Below are 22,852 nucleotides of genomic sequence, written 5' to 3'. Positions count from 1 at the left end.
ATTTGTTGGCCTGTTTACTGCCGCTTTTTTTTCTTTTGTTTTCTTTTCTGCCCCCTTTTCCCCCGGCTGGGGGATTAGGTGACGGTGACCCACTAGGAAGTTTAAGGCATTGACCAACTGGGCATGCACCTGTTCCAGTGATGTCGTCTTCCTGCAGCGCGACATTTGATCAATTTATTTATATACTTTAGCATCTAATTTAATTATTTGTTGGCCTGTTTACTGCCGCTTCTTCTCTTTTCTGCCCCCTCCTTCCCCTGCTTGGGAATTAGGTGATGGGGACATGCTTTGAAGATTACGGCACTGACGAACCGGGAAGGGACCTGCTCTGCCGAAGTCGTCTTCATGCAGCGCCTTTTCTGATTTCCTTATATTTCAGCACTTCGTTGAACTACTTGTTGGCCTGTTTACTACTTCTGTTTGTTTTTTTCTGTTCCCAATTCCCCGACGTGGGAATTAGGTGATGGTGATTCACTTGGAAGTGGCTGTTCTGAATTTACACCAACTGACCGGTACAAGATCGAAGGCTCATCTTTGGATATGCTGCCATGGAGATTACGGCCCTGGATGAGGACGCACTCCACTGAAGTCATCTTCCTGCAGCACTTCTTTTGATTGACTCTCAGATTATCTCATCTAACATTGAATAGCATCATTTTATGTGTCAAATGTTGCCCAGTTGGCATCCATTGCAGCCTGGAAGGGGGATTCCCCCATCTGTGGTCCCTTCTCAAGGTTTCTCACCTTTCCCCTAATGGGATTTTGAGTTTTTCCTTGCCCTTCTGGGGGTTAAGATCGGGGATGTCGATTGTGGTTATGTAAAGCCCTTTGAGACTGTCTCTGATTAAGGGCTATACAAATAAAATTGACTTGACTTGTTGCATATGCATTCCCATCCCACTAGTCTTCAGGATTTCCCTCCAAAAGTCCCCCAGGGGGAGAGCAGATGCGTCTCCCCGTTGATACGACCAGTCTACTCGTGACCACCTTAAATTACTTCCATACCCTGGAAGGTCACTGACCTGGCGAGAGAATTGCCACCACCATAAACAATACTCAGGCCTATTTTCTCTCAGGGCAGTATCTGGTTACATCGGAACTTCAGAACCAAGACTGGTCACTTCTGTGAGCTCAAGTCCCTTCATAGTTTCATAAAGAGAATTACTTCCCATATCTATATTAGGCCATTTAAAAATATCCGACTTTTTTTTTATTTATTTCAACTTATATTTAAGCTTGCTTATGTAATACTACAATATTTATTCAATTATTTTAATATGTGAAATTATATCAATATTAATTTAAACCATTTTATTTCACTCTTGATTATTTCTTAACATATTTGTTCATTTGAATATGTATGCAATTTAAATTATTCCATCCATTTTCTGCCGCTCATCCGGGGTCGGGTTATTGAATTAATTAAATACATAAGTATTTTTTACATTTCAATATTTATTTCAAGATTAGGACTCTTCTCAATGAGCTCAATATTTATAAAATGTTTCCATATTTCTTATTAATTGAATTAGGTCTGTATGTGGTTGCCAATTTTAATATTTCCCTATTTCATTATAAAAATAATATAAAAAATATAATAGAGCATGAACAAAAATATTTAGTATATTTGACAAAATGATACGTTTTTTCCGAAGTAAGATTCTGCTTAGCAACAAGCCCCAAACGCTTGATAGAGCTCAACCTGGAAAGAGGTTTTAGCTAGTCAGAAATTTATTCAGAAAGCGAAATATTAAATGTATGTGAGGGGATATTTGAAGAGTTTGAGTTTTGTTCAATGGACCATTCATATACGAGCCAGCCAAACACAGCGAGAAAACCAGCGCTGACTCCAGTCGCCATCAAGTTGCCAACTCCTGACATTCCAAAACCTTTGAGAGAAACTGAGACTATTTGCGTTTCTCTTTCTTGTTCTTTTTCGAGTTTAGTTTTTCACCTTTTCACGGCGTAATGAAGGCCAGTTGAGCAAGTAGAACACGTAATTTTATTGATGATTGTGGAAGGCAACGATTTCATAAGCAGTTTGTTCTCACACCTTTTCCATTAAGTACGTTTAAAAAGAAAACTGAAAAGCATAATGTTAACAAATGTTATTCCAGGCAAAGGCAATTAATTTCATTTACATCTTGATGTAAAATCACAAAAAAAAAGATCATCATCACACAAACACATTGATAATTCTGGCTCTGATCCCATTGGCTTCATGTCAATAAAAGAGCTTTGCAAAATTACATTTTTCATATTTTATTCAAAATCACATTTACATCTTACCACTAAGAGTCAGTTCCTTCAGTTTTTTGTTTTCTTTTTTTTAAGCTTCAAGGATCGCTGCTTTTCTCACCAGCACAATTGTGTCTCTCAGCACTACGTTTAGTGAAGAATTTTTTAGCGCAAACGCTGCAACTGAATGGCTTGTCTCCACTGTGTGTTCTTGTGTGGCTTCGTAAAAGCGACTTTCGAGAGAACCTCTTGCCACAAACTGAGCAGGAAAAATGTTTTTCTCCACTGTGCGTTCTTGTGTGATATGTTAAACTTGAATTTTGAGAGAAGCATTTTCCACAAACTGAGCATGAAAAAGGTTTTTCTCCAGTGTGTAATCGTGTATGTGTTTTTAAATTTGTCTTAAAAGAGAAGCTTTTGCCACAAACTGAGCAGGAAAAAGGGTTTTCTCCAGTGTGTGTTCTTGTGTGATTTATTAAATCAGACTTTCGAGAGCAACTCTTGCCACAAACTGAGCAGGAAAAAGGGTTTTCTCCACTGTGTTTTCTTGTGTGTTCTGTGAAATGTGACTTTTGAGAGAAGCATTTTCCACAAACTGAGCATGAAAAAGGTTTTTCTCCACTGTGTGTTCTTGTGTGCCTTGTTAAATGTGACTTTTGAGAGAAGCATTTTCCACAAACGGAGCATGAATAAGGTTTTTCTCCAGTGTGTGTTCTTGTGTGTTTTATTAAATTTGACTTTGAAGAAAAGCTTTTGCCACAAACTGAGCAGGAAAAAGGTTTTTCTCCACTGTGTGTTTTTGTGTGACTTGTTAAATGTGACTTTTGAGAGAAGCTTTTTCCACAAACTGAGCATGAAAAAGGTTTTTCTCCAGTGTGTGTTCTTGCGTGTTCTGTTAAATATGTCTTTCTTGAGAAGCATTTTCCACAAACTGAGCAGGAAATAGGTTTTTCACCACTGTGTGTTGTTGTGTGTTTTGTTAAACTTATCTTATGAGAGAAACTCTTGCCACAAACTGAGCAGGAAAAAGGTTTTTCTCCAGTGTGTGTTCTTGTGTGCCTTGTTAATTGTGCCTTTTGAGAGAAGCTTTTGCCACAAACTGAGCAGGAAAAAGGCTTTTCTCCACTGTGTGTTTTTGTGTGACTTGTTAAATGTGACTTTTGAGAGAAGCTTTTTCCACAAACTGAGCAGGAAAAAGGTTTTTCTCCAGTGTGTGTTCTTGTGTGCCTTGTTAATTGTGCCTTTTGAGAGAAGCTTTTGCCACAAACTGAGCATGAAAAAGATTTTTCTCCACTGTGAATTCTTGTGTGGATTGTTAAATCAAACTTTTGAGAGAAGCTTTTGCCACAAACTGAGCAGGAAAAAGATTTTTCACCACTGTGTGTTTTTCTGTGCCCTTTTAAAGACAGCTTTGAAGTGAATGAGTCAGTGTGACATGCCCTTTCACCTTTGGCTTGCCCATCATCATCATCATCATCATTAGTATCATCATCATCGTCATGAGCATCTGATGTGTCCTCATTTTGTGCTTGTGATGGCCCCCAGTGGTCTTCATCACCTTCTGTTGTCACGTGATGACTTGAACTGCTGCTCGTAGGCTCCGCCCCTCTCTTGTCCTCACTCTCATCCTTGTTTTCATCTTCAGTCTTTATAGGGATAACGTTCACTGGTGACTTGTTGATCTCCTCCTCCTCCTCCTCCTTTTTGATGTGAGTCAAGTCTGGCTCCTCTTTTACATAAAGGAGATCGTTTTCACTGACGTCTGTAGGACACAAAGACAAACACACATTTTGTTTGGTCAAGTCAAAGCTCAGGCGGCGACTTTGTCTTATATTGTTTCTACCGTGCTACCTTGACTTGTGCCTGCTGCACACGGAACAATGCGTGCGACCCCGATTTGGACCAGACCATGGGGACATTTCACAAAATTACGTCCTAAGATGTAAACCTCCCTTTCCTAGCAGCACAACAGTGATAAACGAGCATTTAAAAAGGAAGCACGTTGCGGCTGATGCCCGATTTCATTCCTGACATAGTCACAGACGTTTCTGGAAGCGAGCTGAAGTTAGCACACACAGGCTATTGTGTGCGTCTGATGGAACACCTGTTGTGGGACCCTAACATATTGATGCAGACCACTGGGGGCCATCGCAACATAATGTCATTGATAGAATAGGAATCCTTCAAGTGATGTTTACAAGTATTTCTTTTTGCATTTAGAGATAGTTTCATCGTGGGTACTTTTTGCTTCTGTAGTGTATTTTCACAAGGTCTGACATAGACAACTTATTTTATGGCCATGACAACTGTTGCTTTGAACTCCCCCAGGGCTTCCTGACCCCCCCTTTTGACACGTAGATTGCAGCCCTGAGAGGCGCAGGACTTTAGCCTTATCTACGGGGGGTCAGGAAGTTGAACAGGGGTTATCTGCGTCCTGAAGAGGGTGTTTACAAAAGAGGGGTCTGCCGCCGGGAAGTCGCACCGGCGGGGAGTCTGTGCCCCGCAGCCACGGGGGGGGGCAGTTTGAGGGGCAGTTGAGAGGCAGCAGGATAAAAATGACTATGCAACAAGCGAGAATTAGATATTCATGTCTTTTGTTTGTCTTCCCTATAAGAAGGGAAGGCGCGAGAGGGAGACACCTTTTTCTTTTGGGAACTTCTGACATCAGCTGAGATCAATAAAATCTTCTTCCAACCACCGGTGTGTGTCAGAAGTTTTTTCCATCACCAAGCCAACCTTTCCTGGCGACCTGTCCGGAGGGGAGCTGAGCCAGACCCGCACATCAACAGCGGAAATTTACCTCACTTCCATTATATTTTGGATACCAAAAAGAATTAAAGGGGCGCTGGAATCAGAGTCGCTATTTATTGCATGATTTACGTTTGTTTGTTTTTATGCCCAAAATAACATTTAGCCCGCTATTACGTTCCAACATTCCCCTTTTTACTTTTTTATAAAATTTCTGTTTCTAAATACATTTTAAAACAAAATTAACGTTCGAAGAGTCAAAACCCCTCCACATAAATTAAGCAACACTTTCACTCTAACTTTTATGTTGACAAATTTGAAAAATGACTGTATATTTTAAAGTTATCCAATATGTATTAAAATTCGACTAAGATACACCAAAATATTATGAGTTCACTGAATTATTTTGTAACCGCAATGATGCTTAACAGCCAAAGGGTGTCAGTAATGAGTAACAAAGTAACACAACACCTCCCATTGTTCCGTCATCATTGTCATTTGCATACATTATCAAGAACTTTGAGTTGTGGGGGAGATGCAAACCACCTAGGCCACAGGAACTTTATTACCAGGAACTAAATGTTCCTGGGCTTGTTGGTCGAAAAGGGGATTGTGGCCTTCTCCCTTTTTAAGCCCATATGTCAGGTTCGCCAATTTGACATATAGGGTTCATAGCTGGAAGGAGAGAGAGATGCAGCCCAAGTGGCTACAGAAAGGTTAACAAAGTTTATTTGACAACTTTATCTCCCCTCTGTTCCCCGATGCTTTTCACACATTCCCTTTTATAACATCGGGAAATCAGATTACACTTCAAGAAATCAGATTACACTCAAGGGTGGTACAGTTCGTCTTCTCAAAAGCTGGTTTAGTCTGGTTTATCATTGGCGTGCCGCCATGGGTCGCAGCTGACTTTGTCGTCAACATCTTCTATCAGGACCCAGCACGATGCTGTTTGCGTCAGACTTTGGGGCCAACTTCTTCTTATCAGGGCTCATCACGGTGTTGTTTACTTCATCGGCACTTCTGAAGAAGTGCCACCGCCCTGCCACACTCAAACTGTAAACACTCAAGCATAGTTCACTCTATTAAACTGCAACATGTTTTATGCACTACATATTAAAATAAGCTGCGTCACGGCAAATGTATAATAACCTCTTAATATTATTCTAACACCATAGTAAGCCAAAGATGCAGATGCATTCCTTGCAGCATGCGCTTGTTCACTGATGAGATCCGTGCAACCCTGGATGGATGCATTCAATGTATTTTAAATGTTTGGATGGGGTGAAACTACGCACACGTGCATAAAACAGTGCTGGGCCACCCGAGGTTTATTGACCGAGGCAGTACAAAGTTAATAAATAAATAAGACCAATACGTACTTGATTTTTTAAAATAACTTAATATTTTGTGTTTTATCCACTAAAATTGATCAACCGCCATTGATGTTTTCGCCGCAGTGTGCACATTTTTTAGAGTCAGGCAGAATTCCTTCCGTAAGGACTTGCTTGAACAAGATATAAAACCCAGAAAATGTAAAATGTTTTAACGAGCTCAAATTTTATACTGGGAAAAACATGGAGTTTACCCCCACTATTGGTTATTCTTTGACATTTATTTTCTGCACTGATTTCATTTGGCATAAACAAATGTTCAGCAAACCGACAAGTAAAAGACAATATTTAAAAATAAAACGGCAATAACCTTGAACGATTTCCCCAAACAACTTAATGTTGTGATGCATATTTCTAACGATAGAAAGTCGTTCTGTACAAAGCAAATGAGAGTAAGACGTGTACAAACCTGCTTCGAGTGGCACAACACGAAGCTGCTTCCTAACTTCGCCCAGCAGTTGAAGATGTTGCTCGTTCTCTTCTTTTATTCCACAAAGTTCCTCTTTGTACTTTGGTGTCGTTCTTTGACACATTTTCAAATGATAATTCCAATAATTCCGATCTCTGCTTGACGTAGAGTCATGTGCCTCTTTTGTTAGCGGCTAGCTAGCTAACAAGCTAAGCTAACTACGCCGAAAAGCATCAACGCGCGAAGATGAGGTTATCGGGACACAAAGACTTAATTAATTATGTCGTAGTCCTTTAGAGTAGCACTGGACATCCTATGAGAAAATTACAGTCAGTTCCACACTAAATCAGAAGAATTTAGCGGTGGCTGTTTTTGTTCCGGTGTGGAGGAGTCGGTGGATCTGGTCGAGGTCCTTCGGAAGCTGCGCGCTAGGTAATGACGTCATGCCTTAAGCACGTATTTTTCAAATATATTTCTTTGACTCTGTGTTTGTTTTACCCCTGGCTGTTCTATTTTAATATATATTTTATATAATATTTTAATTGGGTCGATATTTTTTTTTTTGCAAAATAACTAAATTAACGCCACATTGGCCAGTCAGCTCATACGTCACTTCTGCCTATGCCCCGAGAAGCCGCTGCTGCTACAGCAGTGGGACGTTTCCATTTCTCCGACCGAACTTGCAACAATGCTGTGGTTCACTCGGGCTGCAAGATTGTATGAATATAATTTCTGCATATACTAGCAGTGCTTCTCAATTATTTCACGCCCACCCCTACCAAGAGGAAAAATATTCGCTCCCCCCCACCACCAAATTTTTTTTGTCTTTGTATAGTGATGTTAGCTTGTCAATAAAATATCCCTTAACGAAGCTAAATTCCTAAGAAATATGATTTTGAGAACTATTATTGTGAGGATCTCGAAACTCAGTACTCTGTTCTGCAAATATTGATGAGATGATAAATATTACTTCATACGGTTTAAATAAAAAACTTTATTAACATCAGCAAACCAAACACAGTTATTAATACGTACATAATATAGAAAAGACAAAAAGAAGAGCCAGGGGGATTTTAAACAAAAAATATTTGTAAATAACATAAAGCAACAGCTTTAGTATGTTTACGATACGTTTTTTTAAAAAATAATTTTATGGTGACTATACGTTTTTTTAATGGTTACTGTAACAATATTATTGTTAGTTATGTTATGTTGCTTAGGGGCCGATTACAGTGACGGACGAGAGAAGGAGGAAGTGACGTTTTCTCTATGTCAACAGACTGAAGTAACGTACTGTACTGCAAAAGTTAAGAAGTTAATAAAAGTGAAGTAAGCAAGTCAATGCTTTAACCGTCCACTCTGTATGAGAAAAAGGACAGAGTGAAACATGGTGGCAGCGCGTGAGTCATAACTGGCGACGGGAAGAGAGTGTTGAAAGGATCGCTAGCTTGTTAGCACGGAAGCTAACTACGGACAGTCGCTGCGATGGAAGGACTGCGACCGCCGCCGATTCTGGCTTTGGATTCAAACAATTTGACGAAGACGTGGAAAGCGTGGAAAGAGGAATTCACATTGTATGTGGACCTGACAATGCCGGACTCGGAGGAATCCACGAAATGCAAGCTGTTTCATTACCTCATAGGCGAAGAAGGTAGAGAACTGTTGAACACGTTGTTGATGGATGTTGTGTCGGCAAGAACTACCGTGAGGGAGATGATGAGAAAATTCGACGAACATTGTAACCCTAAGTTAAAGGAGACTGTGGAGAGATACAGATTCTTCATGAGAGATCAGACACCGGGCGAAAATGTGGACAAGTACGTTACTGAATTGAGAGTTTTGACCAGCACCTGCAATTTTGAGCAGCTGAGAGACTCATTGATAAAAGATAGAATCGTGTGTGGCACAAACGACAATGCGCTGAGGGAAAGACTACTGAGAGAAGACAATCTGACATTAGAAAAACGCATGAAGATTTGTCGAGCAACAGAGTTGTCACGAGAAAACTGCAAAACACTGCAAGGGCAGTCAGAGGAGGAAGTGCATCTACTCAAACAAGAAAAAGCAAGCAGAGGTGATGTTTGCTGTAAGTTTTGTGGCAAGAAGCATGAGTGGAATAAAAAGAAGTGCCCTGCTTTTGGAAAAAAGTGTAAAAAATGTGGGAAGGATAATCATTTTGCTGCTATGTGTAAGACAAAAAATGCACATGGTAAAAATGATAGAGCTGTGAATGCAATTCAAGAGCAAGATAAAAAAAGAATATGAAGATATTATGATGATAACCCACATCGTTGAGACAAAAGAGAACTTGAACCAGATTGGAGACAGACATACTCCAGAAAAACAACTCTTTGCTGGTATGCTAATTGACACTACACAAGTTAAATTTCAAATAGACTGTGGAGCGAGCTGTAATGTCATTCCTGTGCATCACTGAAGTGAAATATGGTTTATTAATGTTGTTTTACCACATAAATGCTGCATAATAACCATTTTATACCTATATACACGCGTTAGTAGATGTCTGTGTCTATGTGTTATGAGAATGGGAATAATTGGAGGGAATTCGCACAGGGCCTAAGCACCAGGAATGTCTGACTCATGCGAAAAGGTACAGCCGATAACGAAAAAAGGGAGTATCGAAAAGGGAGTAAGGATTGGCAAAGGCCAAGGTTGTGCGAAGGGCCATGCAAACCATCAAAGCGCACTCGAACGGGAGGGGATGGGGTGCGATATTGGCTATAAGAATGTAACGGAGGCAAAACGAAAGTGGAGTCGGCTGAGGGTTCTACGCGCGGACGCCCAGCATCGTATTTTTTGCTCGCATTACTGAGGACGCCGGGGCTCTCCGTCCTTCCAGCACACGGTAATGAGATTTATGTATTGCATGTAATCTATGAGCTGAGATACAATTGTTGCTTGCTTGCTTGTACACTTTATACTGTGGGTTAAATAAAATGTGCCGCTTGTTTAACGCAGTGAAGTGTTTGCTGTCCATGTAAGTCGCCGACGATCCGCGATCCTGAAGTTAATAATAAGTCATAGCAATTGATCATGAGTTGTGACTATTATATTATTTGATACTGTAACTGATTATAAGCAGTGTCTACTCAAGGGCTCACGCTTGTCTGATTGGATATAACAGACAACTTAACCCATTGTAGCCTGGCGATTGGGTATCAGTCTCGCTACTAGTCACTCTTATTGATGCTGTAATTGATCATAAGCAGTATCAGAATTGTTTCAAAACAGGATTACAGAGTTACATGCGGGACAAAATTTACTTGTCAGGAACTGTCCTTACTTGAGGCCGAGGCCAGACCTACAGACCAGCATGACGGTCACCGGCTGAATGGGGACACCTCAGGTGAGATTGGCCGTGCCGTGCATCAGATATTTCTGGCCCTGTTGGGGCCGATGTGGCTGTGTCTTTCAGGTGAGGAAGGGGGAGACAGGCCTGGTCTATGTGGCCAGGGCGAGACGTGAATGGAGTGAGACTTCCGGCAGTGACCCATCCAATAATGTCGTCATTACACAGCTGTTCCAGTTGGCCGTCCACAAGGGCGTGCTTCTTCCGGTGGCAGACATCAGGCGAAATAGTCCATCAATGAAAAATGCTAATCGGTCCAAGTAGAACACATTTTGTACATAATTTTGCACGACATCAGAAAAGGAAAATATGGGATTGGATTAAGGAGCGTGACTAAAATTGTTGTACTTGCAGGTTAAGGAGGCCAAGAGAGAAGTCAAGTCAAGTCAAGTCAATTTTATTTGTATAGCCCTTAATCACAGACAGTCTCAAAGGGCTTTACATAGCCACAATCGACATCCCCGATCTTAACCCCCAGGAGGGCAAGGAAAAACTCACAAAACCTCATTAGGGGAAAAGTGAGAAACCTTGAGAAGGGACCACAGATGGGGGAATCCCCCTTCCAGGATGACCAGGCTGCAATGGATGCCAACTGGGCAACATTTGGCACATACAATGATGCTATGCAATAATAGATGAGATAATATAAGAGTCAATTGAATGAAGTGCTGCAGGAAGATGACTTCAGTGGAGTGGGTCATCATCCAGGGCCGTAATATCCATGGCAGCATATCCGAAGATGAGCCTTCGATCTTGTACCGGTCAGTTGGTGTAAATTCAGTACAGCCACTTCCAAGTGAATCGCCATCACCTAATTCGGGGAATTGGGAACAGAAAAGAAAGAACAGAAATAGCAAACAGGCCAACAAGTAGTTCAATGAAGTGCTGAAATATAAGGAAATCAGAAAAGGCGCTGCATGAAGACGACTTCGGCAGAGCAGGTCCCTTCCCGGTTCGTCAGTGCCGTAATCTTCAAAGCATGTCCCCATCAATTAATTCCCAAGCAGGGGAAGGAGGGGGCAGAAAAGAGAAGAAGCGGCAGTAAACAGGCCAACAAATAATTAAATTAGATGCTAAAGTATATAAATAAATTGATCAAATGTCGCGCTGCAGGAAGACGACATCACTGGAACAGGTGCATGCCCAGTTGGTCAATGCCTTAAACTTCCTAGTGGGTCACCGTCACCTAATCCCCCAGCCGGGGGAAAAGGGGGCAGAAAAGAAAACAAAAGAAAAAAAAGCGGCAGTAAACAGGCCAACAAATATTTCAGCTAAATGCACAAGAGTATAAATGCGTCTTTAATAGTGTTTTGAACATTTCTACTGAGGTGGCGCCTCTAATATCTGAGGGAAGTGCATTCCAAAGCATTGGTGCCCGAATAGAGAACGCTCTAGAACCTGCGGACTTCTTTTTGGCTCGCGGGATCACTAAAAGACCAGCATTTTGTGAGCGAAGGTTTCGGGACGGAACATATGGTACCACGAGGTCAACGAGATAAGAAGGTGCTAAGCCGTGCAATATTTTAAAAGTAAGTAGCAGAACTTTAAAATCACATCTCAAGTGGACCGGAAGCCAATGCAAATTGGCTAATATCGGGGTAATATGATCAAACTTTCTCGTCTTAGTTAAGAGTCTAGCTGCTGCATTTTGAACTAACTGCAGACTTTTAATACTCGACATGGGGAGACCCGAGAGCAAAGCGTTACAATAGTCGAGGCGAGATGTAACAAACGCATGGATTAAGATTTCCGCGTCACACGTTGATAGAATTGGGCGAATTTTAGCAATGTTACGCAGATGAAAAAACGCAGTTCGAGTAATATTTTTAATGTGCATTTGAAAAGACATAGTTGCGTCAAATATAACACCGAGATTTTTTGTTGAATCCTTTTGGATAATATTACATTTATCGATATTCAGAGTGGTGTCTTTGAAAAGGTACCGATGACGCGCTGGTCCAATGATGAGCATCTCGGTTTTATCTGAGTTAAGACGCAAAAAATTGAAAGACATCCATTGTTTAATTTCGGCAAGGCACGCCTCTAATTTATAGCAGTCGCGGGGATTCGTTATATCCAACGGCATGTATAATTGCGTATCATCAGCGTAACAGTGAAAACTAATGTTATATTTCCGTATAATATCACCAAGCGGTAGCATATAGATGCTAAACAATAGAGGTCCAAGTACCGATCCCTGCGGAACTCCACATATGATCTTACAAAGATCCGAAGTCGTATTGCCATGAATTACACGGTGCGTCCTCTCCGACAGATACGAATTAAACCAAGAAAGCGCTGAACCTGAAATGCCAACACACGTTTCAAGGCGTTTTAATAATATGTTATGATCAACGGTATCAAAAGCGGCACTAAGATCGAGTAAGAGTAATATTGATGAGGTGTCGGCGTCCATAGCTATGAGAAGATCATTAGTAACTTTAGCAAGGGCCGTCTCAGTAGAGTGGTCGGCTCTAAAACCCGATTGGAAAGGTTCAAATTGATTATTAACAGTCATATATTCATTAAGTTGTTGCGCTACGACTTTTTCAAGAATTTTTGCAATAAACGGAAGATTTGAAACCGGCCTATAGTTGATGAGACTCTCTGGGTCAAGGTTTGGTTGCTTAAGTAACGGTCGGATAACGGCGGTCCTAAAAGCTGCTGGTACTACACCCGTGGTAAGTGATAGATTAATTATATTTAAAACAGACGGTCCTAGGGTCGTAAACAGTTCTTTAATTAGTTTGCCAGGAAGCGGATCGAGCACACAAGTTGTCGGTTTTGCCGCACTAACCAATTTTGTTAGGCTCTCAAGAGATATTTTTTTAAATTGACATAAGGTTATCGGACAGTTATCAGCCCTAATGTCCCTATTAACACAATTTATCGCGGAATTCGACGGAATTTTAAGAACAGTGTCTTTAATCTCATCACGAATACATTCTATCTTCTGAGTAAAAAATTGCATAAAATCGTGAGCTGAATAGGAAGAGCTATCCGAGGTTGGTCGCTGTTGCGTTAGCATTGCTACGGTATCAAATAAATATTTAGGATTGTTTTTATGTAAGACAATTAATCTAGAATAATAATTAGTTTTGGCTAAATTAAGCGCTTCTTTGTATATTAGTAAACTATCGCACCATGCCTGACGGAAGACCTCAAGTTTGGTCGCACGCCATTTGCGCTCAAGCTTCCTACAAGATCGATGTTAGGATATGTCACCAATTTTGTGTATTCATAATCATGTTTTTATGCACTATTTGTATCACTAATAATTGCACACACACACACAGACACTCACATTATTGCTTCAGCACATGCACACACAGCCACTCATTGTTTTGGCACACACACACTTGCCTAAGTTAAGTTTCGTTTTCCTGAGTTTCACTTTCCATAAGTTTCGTTTTCCTCTGAATAAAAGTCCAAAGGGTTGGGCGAAGAAGTCAGTGAGAGTGCGGGAGATTGAACTGGCAAGACGTCTACTTCACCTCCTGGCTTCTCCTCCCATCCGCGATGGAGAAAAGACAAAACCTTCCCTGGTTATTCCTCTGGTTCTCTGTATTTTAATTCAGTCTAAGAAGGCGTCAGGACCTTTTTAAACCTGACACCCGTGAAAACTGAAAATCCGCGAAGTAGCGGCACACCTTCAAAAATGCTTAAAAAAAATATATATATACAGTGGAACCTCGGTTCTCGAATGACTCTGAGGTCGAACTAATCGGAGTTCGAACAAAAAAAGAGAGAAATTCTTGCTTCGCAGTTCGAACAAACATCGGAGTTCGAACGCCGGTATGACGCGTGAGTGCGTATGCGAAGGCGGGATGCTGAGCGGCGTACGGGTGTAGATCGCTCTCTTGCTCTCTTCGTGACCAACTGTTGTCGCGTGCGGACGTGCTGCGTTTTGCTCTCGCGTTTTATATAGGTGTACGAAGTGTTTTAGCCCCTAATCATGCCTCCAAAGAAAGTCAGTGCAAGCAGCAAAGGAATGTTTCGGTGTTTGAACAATTTGCTTTTCGAACAGGGTTCAGGAACGGATTATGGTCGAGAACCGAGGTTCCACTGTGTATATATATACAGTGGAACCTCGGTTCTCGAACGACTCTGAGGTCGAACTAATTGGAGTTCGAACAAAAAAAATAGAGAAATTCTTGCTTCGCAGTTCGAACAAACCTCGGAGTTCGAACGCCGGTATGACGCATGAGTGCGTATGCGAGGGTGGGATGCTGAGCGGCGTACGGGTGTAGATCGCTCTCTTGCTCTCTTCGTGACCAACTGTTGTCGCGTGCGGACGTGCTGCGTTTTGCTCTCGCGTTTTATATAGGTGTACGAAGTGTTTTAGCCCCAAATCATGCCTCCAAAGAAAGTCAGTGCAAGCAGCAAAGGAATGGTTTCGGTGTTCAAACAATTCGCTTTTCGAACAGGGTTCAGGAACGGATTATGGTCGAGAACCGAGCTTCCACTGTGTATATATATACAGTGGAACCTCGGTTCTCGAACGACTCTGAGGTCGAACTAATTGGAGTTCGAACAAAAAAAATAGAGAAATTGTTGCTTCGCAGTTCGAACAAACATCGGAGTTCGAACGCCGGTATAACGCGTGAGTGCGTACGCGAGGGTGGGATGCTGAGCAGCCAATTGACCAATTGTTGTCGCGTGCGGACGTGCTCCGTGCTGGGAAGTGTTTTAGCCCCTAATCATGCCTCCTAAGAAGGTCAGTGCAAGCAACAAAGCTGCTACTAGCGAAAAAACAAAAGTAGTGCGTACAACTATTGCATTTGATTCGGTGTTCGAACAAATCGGTTCTCGAACAGGGTTCTGGAACAGATTATGGTCGAGAACCGAGGTTCCACTGAATATATATCTCTTTGGCTTACGATGGGCTTAAAAAGGGAGAACGTCACAACCTCCTTTTCTACCAACAAGCCCAGGAATATTTAGTTCTATCTCTTAATGCAAAATGAAATACTTGTAAACATATTTCACTTGAACGATTCCTATTTTATCAATGACATTATGTTGCGATGGCCCCCAGTGGTCTGCATCAATAAGTTAGGGTGCCACAACAGGTGTTCCATCAGACGCACACAATAGCCTATGTGTGCTAACTTCAGCTCGCTTCCAGAAATGTCTGTGACTATGTCAGGAATGAAATGGGGCATCAGGCGCAACGTGCTTCCTTTTTAAATGCTCGTTTATCACTGTTGTGCTGCTAAAGGGAGGTTTACATCGTAGGACGTAATTTTGTGAAATGCCCCCATGGTCCGGTCCAAGTTGGGGTCGCACGCATTGCTCCGTGTGCGGCAGGCACAAGTCAAGGTAGCACGGTAGAAACAATATAAAACAAAGTCGCCGCCTGACCTTTGATTTGACCAAACCAAATTTGTCTTTTTGTGTCCTACAGACGTCAGTGAATACGATCTCCGTTCTGTGAAAGAGGAGCCAGACTTGACTCACATTAAAAAGGAGGAGGAGGAGATCAACAAGTCACCAGTGAACGTTGTCCCTATAAAGACTGAAGATGAAAACAAGGATGAGAGTGAGGACAAGAGAGGGGCGGAGCCTACAAGCATCAGCTCAAGTCATCATGTGACAACAGAAGGTGATGAAGACCACTGGGGGCCATCACAAGTACATAATGAGGACACATTATCAGACGATCATGACGATGATGATGATGATGATGGGCAAGCCAAAGGTGAAAGGGCATGTCACACTGACTCATTCACTTCAAAGCTGTCTTTAAAAGGGCACGTAAGAACGCACAGTGGAGAAAAACCTTTTTCCTGCTCAGTTTGTGGTAAAAGCTTCCCTCAAAATTCAAGTTTAACAATCCACACAAGAACGCACACTGGAGAAAAACCTTTTTCCTGCTCAGTTTGTGGAAAATGCTTCTCTCAAAATTCAAGTTTAACAATCCACACAAGAACGCACACTGGAGAAAAACCTTTTTCCTGCTCAGTTTGTGGCAAAAGTTACTCTCGAAAGTCATATTTAATAATTCACACAAGAACACACACTGGAGAAAAAACATTTTCCTGCTTGGTTTGTGGTAAAAGCTTCTCTCAAAATTCAAGTCTAACAATCCACACAAGAACGCACAGTGGAGAAAAACCTTTTTCCTGCTCAGTTTGTGGAAAATGCTTCTCTCAAAATTCAAGTTTAACAATCCACACAAGAACGCACACTGGAGAAAAACCTTTTTCCTGCTCAGTTTGTGGTAAAAGCTTCTCTCAAAATTCAAGTTTAACAATCCACACAAGAACGCACACTGGAGAAAAACCTCTTTCCTGCTCAGTTTGTGGAAAATGCTTCTCTCATAAGGCAAATTTAACAATCCACACAAGAACACACACTGGAGAAAAAACATTTTCCTGCTTGGTTTGTGGTAAAAGCTTCTCTCAAAAGTTTGATTTAACAATCCACACAAGAACACACAGTGGAGAAAAACCTTTTTCCTGCTTAGTTTGTGGCAAAAGTTTCTCTGATAAGTCAAATTTCACAAAACACACAAGAACACATAGTGGAGAAAAACATTTTTCCTGCTCAGTTTGTGCCAAGAGGTTCTCTCAAAAGTCGTATTTACGAAACCACACAAGAACACACACTGGAGACAAGCCATTCAGTTGCAGCGTTTGTGCTAAAAAATTCTCCACTAAACAATATGCGGAGAGTCACAATTGTGCTGGTGAGAAAATTAGCAATCCTTGAAGCTTAAAAAAAAGAAAACAAATAACTGAAGGAACTGACTCTTTGTGGTAAGATGTAAATTTTGATTTTGAATAAAATATGATATATTGAATTTTGCAAAGCTTTTTTATTGACACTAAGCCAATGTGATCTGTGCCAGAAGAAGCAATGTGTCTGAGTGATCATGATTTGTTTTGTGTGTTTACATCAAACATGTAAAGGAAACTTTGCCTGTAACAACATTTGTTAATATTATACTTTTCAGCTGTCTTTTTAATCGTACCTAATGGAAAAGGTGTGAGAAGAAACTGTGCTTATGAAATCGGTGCCTTCCACAATCATCAATAAAATCACTTGTTCCACTTGCTCAACTGGCCTTCATTACGTTGTGAAAAGGTGAAAAACAGATCTAGAAGTTGAACTATAAAAAGAACAAGAAAGAGAAACGCAAATCGTCTCAGTTTCTCTTCAAGGTTTTGGTATGTCAGGAGTTGGCGACTGGAGTCAGCGCTGGTTTTCTCGGTGTGTTTGGCTGGCTCGTATATGTATGGTCCATTGAACAAAACTCAAACTCTTCAAATATTCCCTCACATACATTTAATACAGTGAACCCCCGCTACTTCGCGGTTCACCTTTTGCGGGTTCAGTGCTTCGCGGGTCTAAAAAATATTCGGGTACATTGTAGTTTCGCCGAGCGGCACAAGGGGGCGCTGAAGCGGTTAGACGGCCGGCGTGCGCCGAAGAGGAGAGTGGACGAAGAAGAGAGTGGCCGAAGAAGAGCAGGTTCCCCCGGACACGATTGGTGGCGACGTACACGATCGGACATCGTGCGTGAGCTCCGAAGGAGACCGGCCGGCGTGCGTGGTAGTTAAGCCGAATAGGAGCACCTTCCGCCGGGCAACGGCGGAGAGCGAGGCTTTCAGTTATGAATGAATAAATAAATAAATGAAGAATGCCACCTTTCATTTCACTGTCATGATCCGTGCCTGTCATGCTGCGTGTGTTTTTGTTTTTTCAGCTGTGTGGGCGTTCCTCCAGCGATAGTCTCGCGCCATGCCATCAGCTGCTGCGAGAAGCGCTGATTACACTGACTATATTGTGATTATAATAAATATTGTAACGTTGTATAATATCAGGCCAATTTGTCCATCAGCGAACGCTTTTATTATTAAGCCAAAAACGGCTGCTGTTGGCCGCAACCACGCCGATCAGAGAGAGAGCAACACAACAACAACATAACGTTCACTCCCCTGCTGCCTTCACAGCCTCCACAGAAAAGAGGAAAACACAGAACCCTTGAACTATTTACAAAGTCGCTACACTATCTTTGTATCACCACCTTTTTTCCGTGTCTGCGTTTGGAGAGTCCTCTTCAAACCTCCAGTTCTGCTGGAGGATCATAACATTCACAGGGCACACCGGACGGCGTACCAGCAGGTAAAAGTCGAAGTAATTGAATAAATACAAAAATAATGGCTGGGGAATAAAAAAATAATAAGTTTTAATATTTGTTTTTTTGTTAGAACATGAATTCGCTGGTCAGCTTAATACATATTTTTTAACATTATGCTTTTCAGTTGTCTTTTTAATCGTATTTAATGGAAAAGGTGTGAGAAGAAACTGTGCTTATGACATCGGTGCCTTCCAGTCATCAATAAAATCACTTGTTCCACTTGCTCAACTGGCTTTCATTACGCAAGCATAAGTTTAAATGTTTTACTTTTTCTGGACATTGGCTTTCTATACATTTCTAGTCCTTACACGTCAATTGTTGTTTCGGATCCTTTTTTTCTAGCTTTTTACTGTTTGATTTCCCCATGTTTCCCTTAACTGTTCTCCAATCCCTGAACAGGTTGACAATTACTCTGTTTTAGGTAATTCCCAAGCTTCTGCTTCCCAGACAGTTGTTAGTTAAATTTCCCGTTCCAAAATGAGGTTGCAAGCCTCCATGCACATGTTACACAGCTTGAAATGATGGGCCAACTCATCTGCCGTGCAACGTATTTATTTTTCTCCAATCAGCAGCACTTCTCCCTGTCAGGGCACAATAGTAACATTCAGAAATGTTCTTGAAGCACAGCTTCTCTTGCGTCCTCACAAATTGACTGTTCTTCTGCTACCGTCACACCAAAACCATTTCTATTACAATTTCTGACAATTCTATGACAATGGTTTTATATCTTAGACCACATAACTTGCTGTATTATGTTAGCGAGGAAAACACAATATGCACGTTTAATAACAAAGACTATAACTCAATGAAATATAATTAAATTAAAGGGTTTTAGCTGTTGCTCTTACAATACTTTTTCACATACTGAACTGGTTTAATCTACTTTACTACAGCTGTCTTAAACATTGAGAACTTCAGGATGAACATTGTATATCTTTGTGATGAAACCTAAGAATTAATAGATTTCTAAAACATTAAATGTGGGCAATGGTTTCCAGCACTGGCTAATGGGTTAGTGCTAATAGAAGCCCACAACATGCACTTTGGAGCTTAGCTTGGCAAAACACTAAGATTAATACTGGCACCTCATGACACAACCTATCCTGTTTCACATTAACTTTGGCCACAACTTCAACTTCTAAACACCTCGCAACGTCAGTTACCAAATTACACATATCATGCTGTATTGTTTCGTCTCCCGCGATCGCGTCGCACAACGTATCCGCCATTGCAAACGTACGTCGTCACGAATCATATTCAAAAACTAATTTATATACACACATCTTCTATCTAACTAGACATCTACAACACCTGCAACGTTTGTGACCATTATCTACTCCTGCTTATCCTTTTTAGCTTATTTACAATAGATTTTACCTGTCAGGGCACAATAGTAACATTCAGAAATGTTCTTGAAGCGCAGCTTCTCTTGCGTCATCACAAATTGACTGTTCTTCTGCTACGGTAGTCAGCGTCGGCTCTGATGAGCAAGGTCCTAGGCACCCTCTGCTGGCGAAGCTAATATTGCACCCTGATAAACATACAGACACTAAACCCTCATGTTCTCATTGGAAAATGACATTCAGCCCAACGACAATAAAATTTCGGGCGGGGGGGCAACCATTTCTATGTATCCATTTATCGCATAGCGCCACACACACTTATTCATTCACACTATTTTTCCCCCTATTTTTCCTCTTGACTTTTATTTTTCCCCTTTTACTTTTTCCCCTTATCTCTCTCTTTTCCCTTATTTCTCTTCCCCTTATTTTTCCCCCTTCAAACGCGCGTGGAGGATACACCCCTGTTATCCTCTATCAGTTTTATAGACTATCTCTGTCTCTTCACGTAACATTGACTAGTATTCTTACGGTTTTACACAGTTTTAAAGACTTACTCTGTCTATTCGTAGTGGAGTCCGCCCTCCAATATCCCCACGGAATTTAACTACGTACCCCTTCAAATGCCCACATTTATCCCATTCGGAAATGACACACTCACCCAAGATGAGCTGAACGTCTCTCTCCGCAGCTTCCCTTCAACTTTCAGCCTTCCAGCAGCAAAGTCGAGGACCAGGTCCAAAAAAAGAAACACAAAAAAACAAAAAGAAAAAGGGGAAAAGAAAAATAAATCCTGGAAAAAAAAAAAAGAAATCCTCGTCGTGGCCACGATTGTCCCCGGTCGTCGGCTTCGCCCCCGGACGCTTCCAGTATGTTGGGTTCACGGCTCTCGAAGGACCAATTATATGTCAGGTTCGCCAATTTGACATATCGGGTTCATAGCTGGAAGGAGAAAGACGCACAGCCCAAGTGGATACTGAGAGGTTAACAAAGTTTATTTGACAACTTTATCTCCCCCCTGTTCGTCAATGCTTTTCACACATTCCCTTTTATAACATCGGGGAATCAGATTACACTTCAAGAAATCAGATTACACTAAAGGGTGGTACAGTTCCTCTTCTCAAAAGCTGGTTTAGTCCGGTTCATCATTGGCGTGTCGCCGTGGGTCGCAGCTGACTGCAGCTGACTTTGACGTCAACATCTTCTATCAGGACCCCGCATGTTGTTGTTTGCGTCAGACTTTGGGGCCAACTTCTTCTTATCAGGGCTCATCACGACGTTGGTTACTTCATCCTCACTTCTGAAGAAGTGCCACCGCCCTGCCAATTCCTAGAAGCCCCTCTCTGCAGTAGAGGGGCCCCCCTGTATCACCCCCCACACTGCAAACACTCAGCACAGTTCACTCCACTGCAACATGATATGTGCACTATGTATTGAAATAAAGTTGCGTCATGGCAAATGTAGAATAACATCTGATAAAATCCATGGTCATGTGGCATCATAGGATTATACCTTGATGCCCAGTCGCAGCAGAAGAATAATTCTGATATGTAGACAACTTCTCTCGTTAGCCAACTGGCGTAGTTTATTTCAGCAACACACACGAACTGCTCCTCACTAGAGCCAAAAGCAGAGAGAGAAATAAGGCGTGAGCACCTGCCTAACATGGCATCGTCTGTTAGCGACAGCACCCCTTGTGGCAAATAAGCACATTACAGTAACAAGCAGTCATACAATAACACTCAACACTCCCACTTATGAATGGCTTGTATACTGTACAACTTTCACGAAGACATAAAAAAATAACATGACATTTGAATGTCAACTATTTACATGCCAAACAGGACCCCTGTAAATTTCTTCAATTTAGATTTGGTAACAGGCTTGGTCATAACATCTGCTGCCATGTCATTTGTGGGACAGTAAACAAGTATCATCTTCTCGTCTTTTATAATGGATCTAATAAAATGATATTTGATGTCCACATGTTTACACCTCTGCCTGTACACAGGGTTCCTCGCAAGTGCGATAGCCCCTTGATTGTCCTCATGAATGATAGTTTTCGTGTACACATAGTCATCAATACCTTTTAACAGTTGTTCCAAATAAATACACTCCTGTATTGTTAAGGCTAAAGCCATGTATTCTGCCTCACACTAAGATTGTGCTACTGTTTGTTGTTTCTTGGTCCTTCATGAGACCAGTGCACTGTCATCACACATACTCACACAATACCCCGTGGTACTGCATTTGTCAGTGGCGTCTGATGCCCAATCTGCATCACTGTAAGCTCGAATACCAAGACCCTCGCTGCTCTTTCTAAAACAGAGCTGTCTGTCGGTTGTACCTCTGAGATAACGCAAAACATGTTTGACCGTGATCCAGTTCTTATCTGTGGGTTCAGAAAAATGCTGCGATAGTCGGCTCACCACAAAACATAGATCAGGGCGTGTGCAGGTGGCCAAATATATGAGACTGCCAACCGCTTCTCTGTACATTTTTACATCAGTCATTCTCGGCGCATCTTCAGTGTAGTCTAGTTTTTGTTTGCAGGGTGTTTCCCTTGTTCTACACATTTACATGTCAAAATGGTTTAGGATCTTTTCCACATACTTGTTTTGTGTCACATCTACACAGCCTTCCGAGTGGCTGAAGACCATGCCAAGGAAATGTTTTAACCTGCCTAGGTCCTTCATTTTAAACTTGGTGGATCGCATGCTCTTCACTTGCTCGAAGCCACTTTTGTGTTATTGGCGGCAATGATGAGGTCATCAGCCCAGATAACAATTATCACTTTCCCTTCTACTTTAGTCTCTTTCGTGTATACACAGTGGTCTGCTTGGTTCTGGATAAATTTGTTCTCGGTTAGGTATTTGTGAAGTAATAAATTCCAATTACGTCCAAATTGTTTTCGGCCGTAAATGGACTTCTCCAGCTTATTCACTAGCCCATCTCTTCCTTTCTCATAACCCTCAGGTTGTTCCATGTATATTTCTCTCTCAATGGGTGCGTGCAAATAAGCTGTTTTTACGTCAGCCTTTTGCATCGCCACCCGTACACGAGTCAGATTTGCTGTTGGTGAGAATGTTTCACCATAGTCTATTCCTGCTCTCTAGCTATAACCTTTCACTACAAACCTGGCCTTGTACATCTCACGTCCATCACTGCCTTCCTTGATTGAATAGACCCACTTTCCTCCCACTGTCT

At 41.6% G+C, this 22,852-nt stretch overlaps 2 protein-coding genes across 3 annotated transcripts in view; both read right to left on the bottom strand.

Moving 5' to 3' along the window:
• Window positions 1-1,983: 1,983 nt before the first annotated feature.
• Window positions 1,984-7,288, bottom strand: LOC148342048 (uncharacterized). Of its 2 annotated transcripts, none has more exons than XM_088281216.1 (2): window positions 6,790-7,288; window positions 1,984-4,000 (listed from the first exon to the last, which is right to left on the bottom strand). In XM_088281216.1, exons 1-2 carry the CDS (start codon window positions 6,911-6,913, stop codon window positions 2,337-2,339), a joined length of 1,788 nt encoding a protein of 595 aa, XP_088137342.1. In that variant the 5' UTR covers window positions 6,914-7,288; the 3' UTR covers window positions 1,984-2,336. The 2 variants fall into 2 exon arrangements, 1 of the variants encoding a protein (XP_088137342.1); XR_015839733.1 differs by lacking the exon at window positions 6,790-7,288 and adding an exon at window positions 4,878-6,777 and having other exon boundaries at window positions 3,872-4,000.
• A 964-nt stretch (window positions 7,289-8,252) lies between these two features.
• Window positions 8,253-22,852, bottom strand: part of LOC148342047 (uncharacterized) — a 35,836-nt gene continuing 21,236 nt past the window's right edge. The window contains exons 4-5 of the mRNA XM_088288049.1: window positions 8,425-8,488; window positions 8,253-8,373 (exon numbers count right to left, since the gene is read on the bottom strand). Of these exons, the coding sequence (XP_088144175.1) occupies window positions 8,253-8,373; window positions 8,425-8,488 (185 nt within the window). The remainder of the gene's footprint in view (window positions 8,374-8,424; window positions 8,489-22,852) is intronic.

This window comes from Idiotropiscis lumnitzeri, chromosome 2, assembly GCF_059441095.1.
Source record: "Idiotropiscis lumnitzeri isolate Australia: NSW breed Sydney's pygmy pipehorse chromosome 2, RoL_Ilum_1.0, whole genome shotgun sequence".
NCBI lineage: Eukaryota > Metazoa > Chordata > Actinopteri > Syngnathiformes > Syngnathidae > Idiotropiscis > Idiotropiscis lumnitzeri.
The sequence above is the reverse complement of the archived record's forward strand: the minus strand, read 5'-3'. Positions and strand labels throughout refer to the sequence as shown.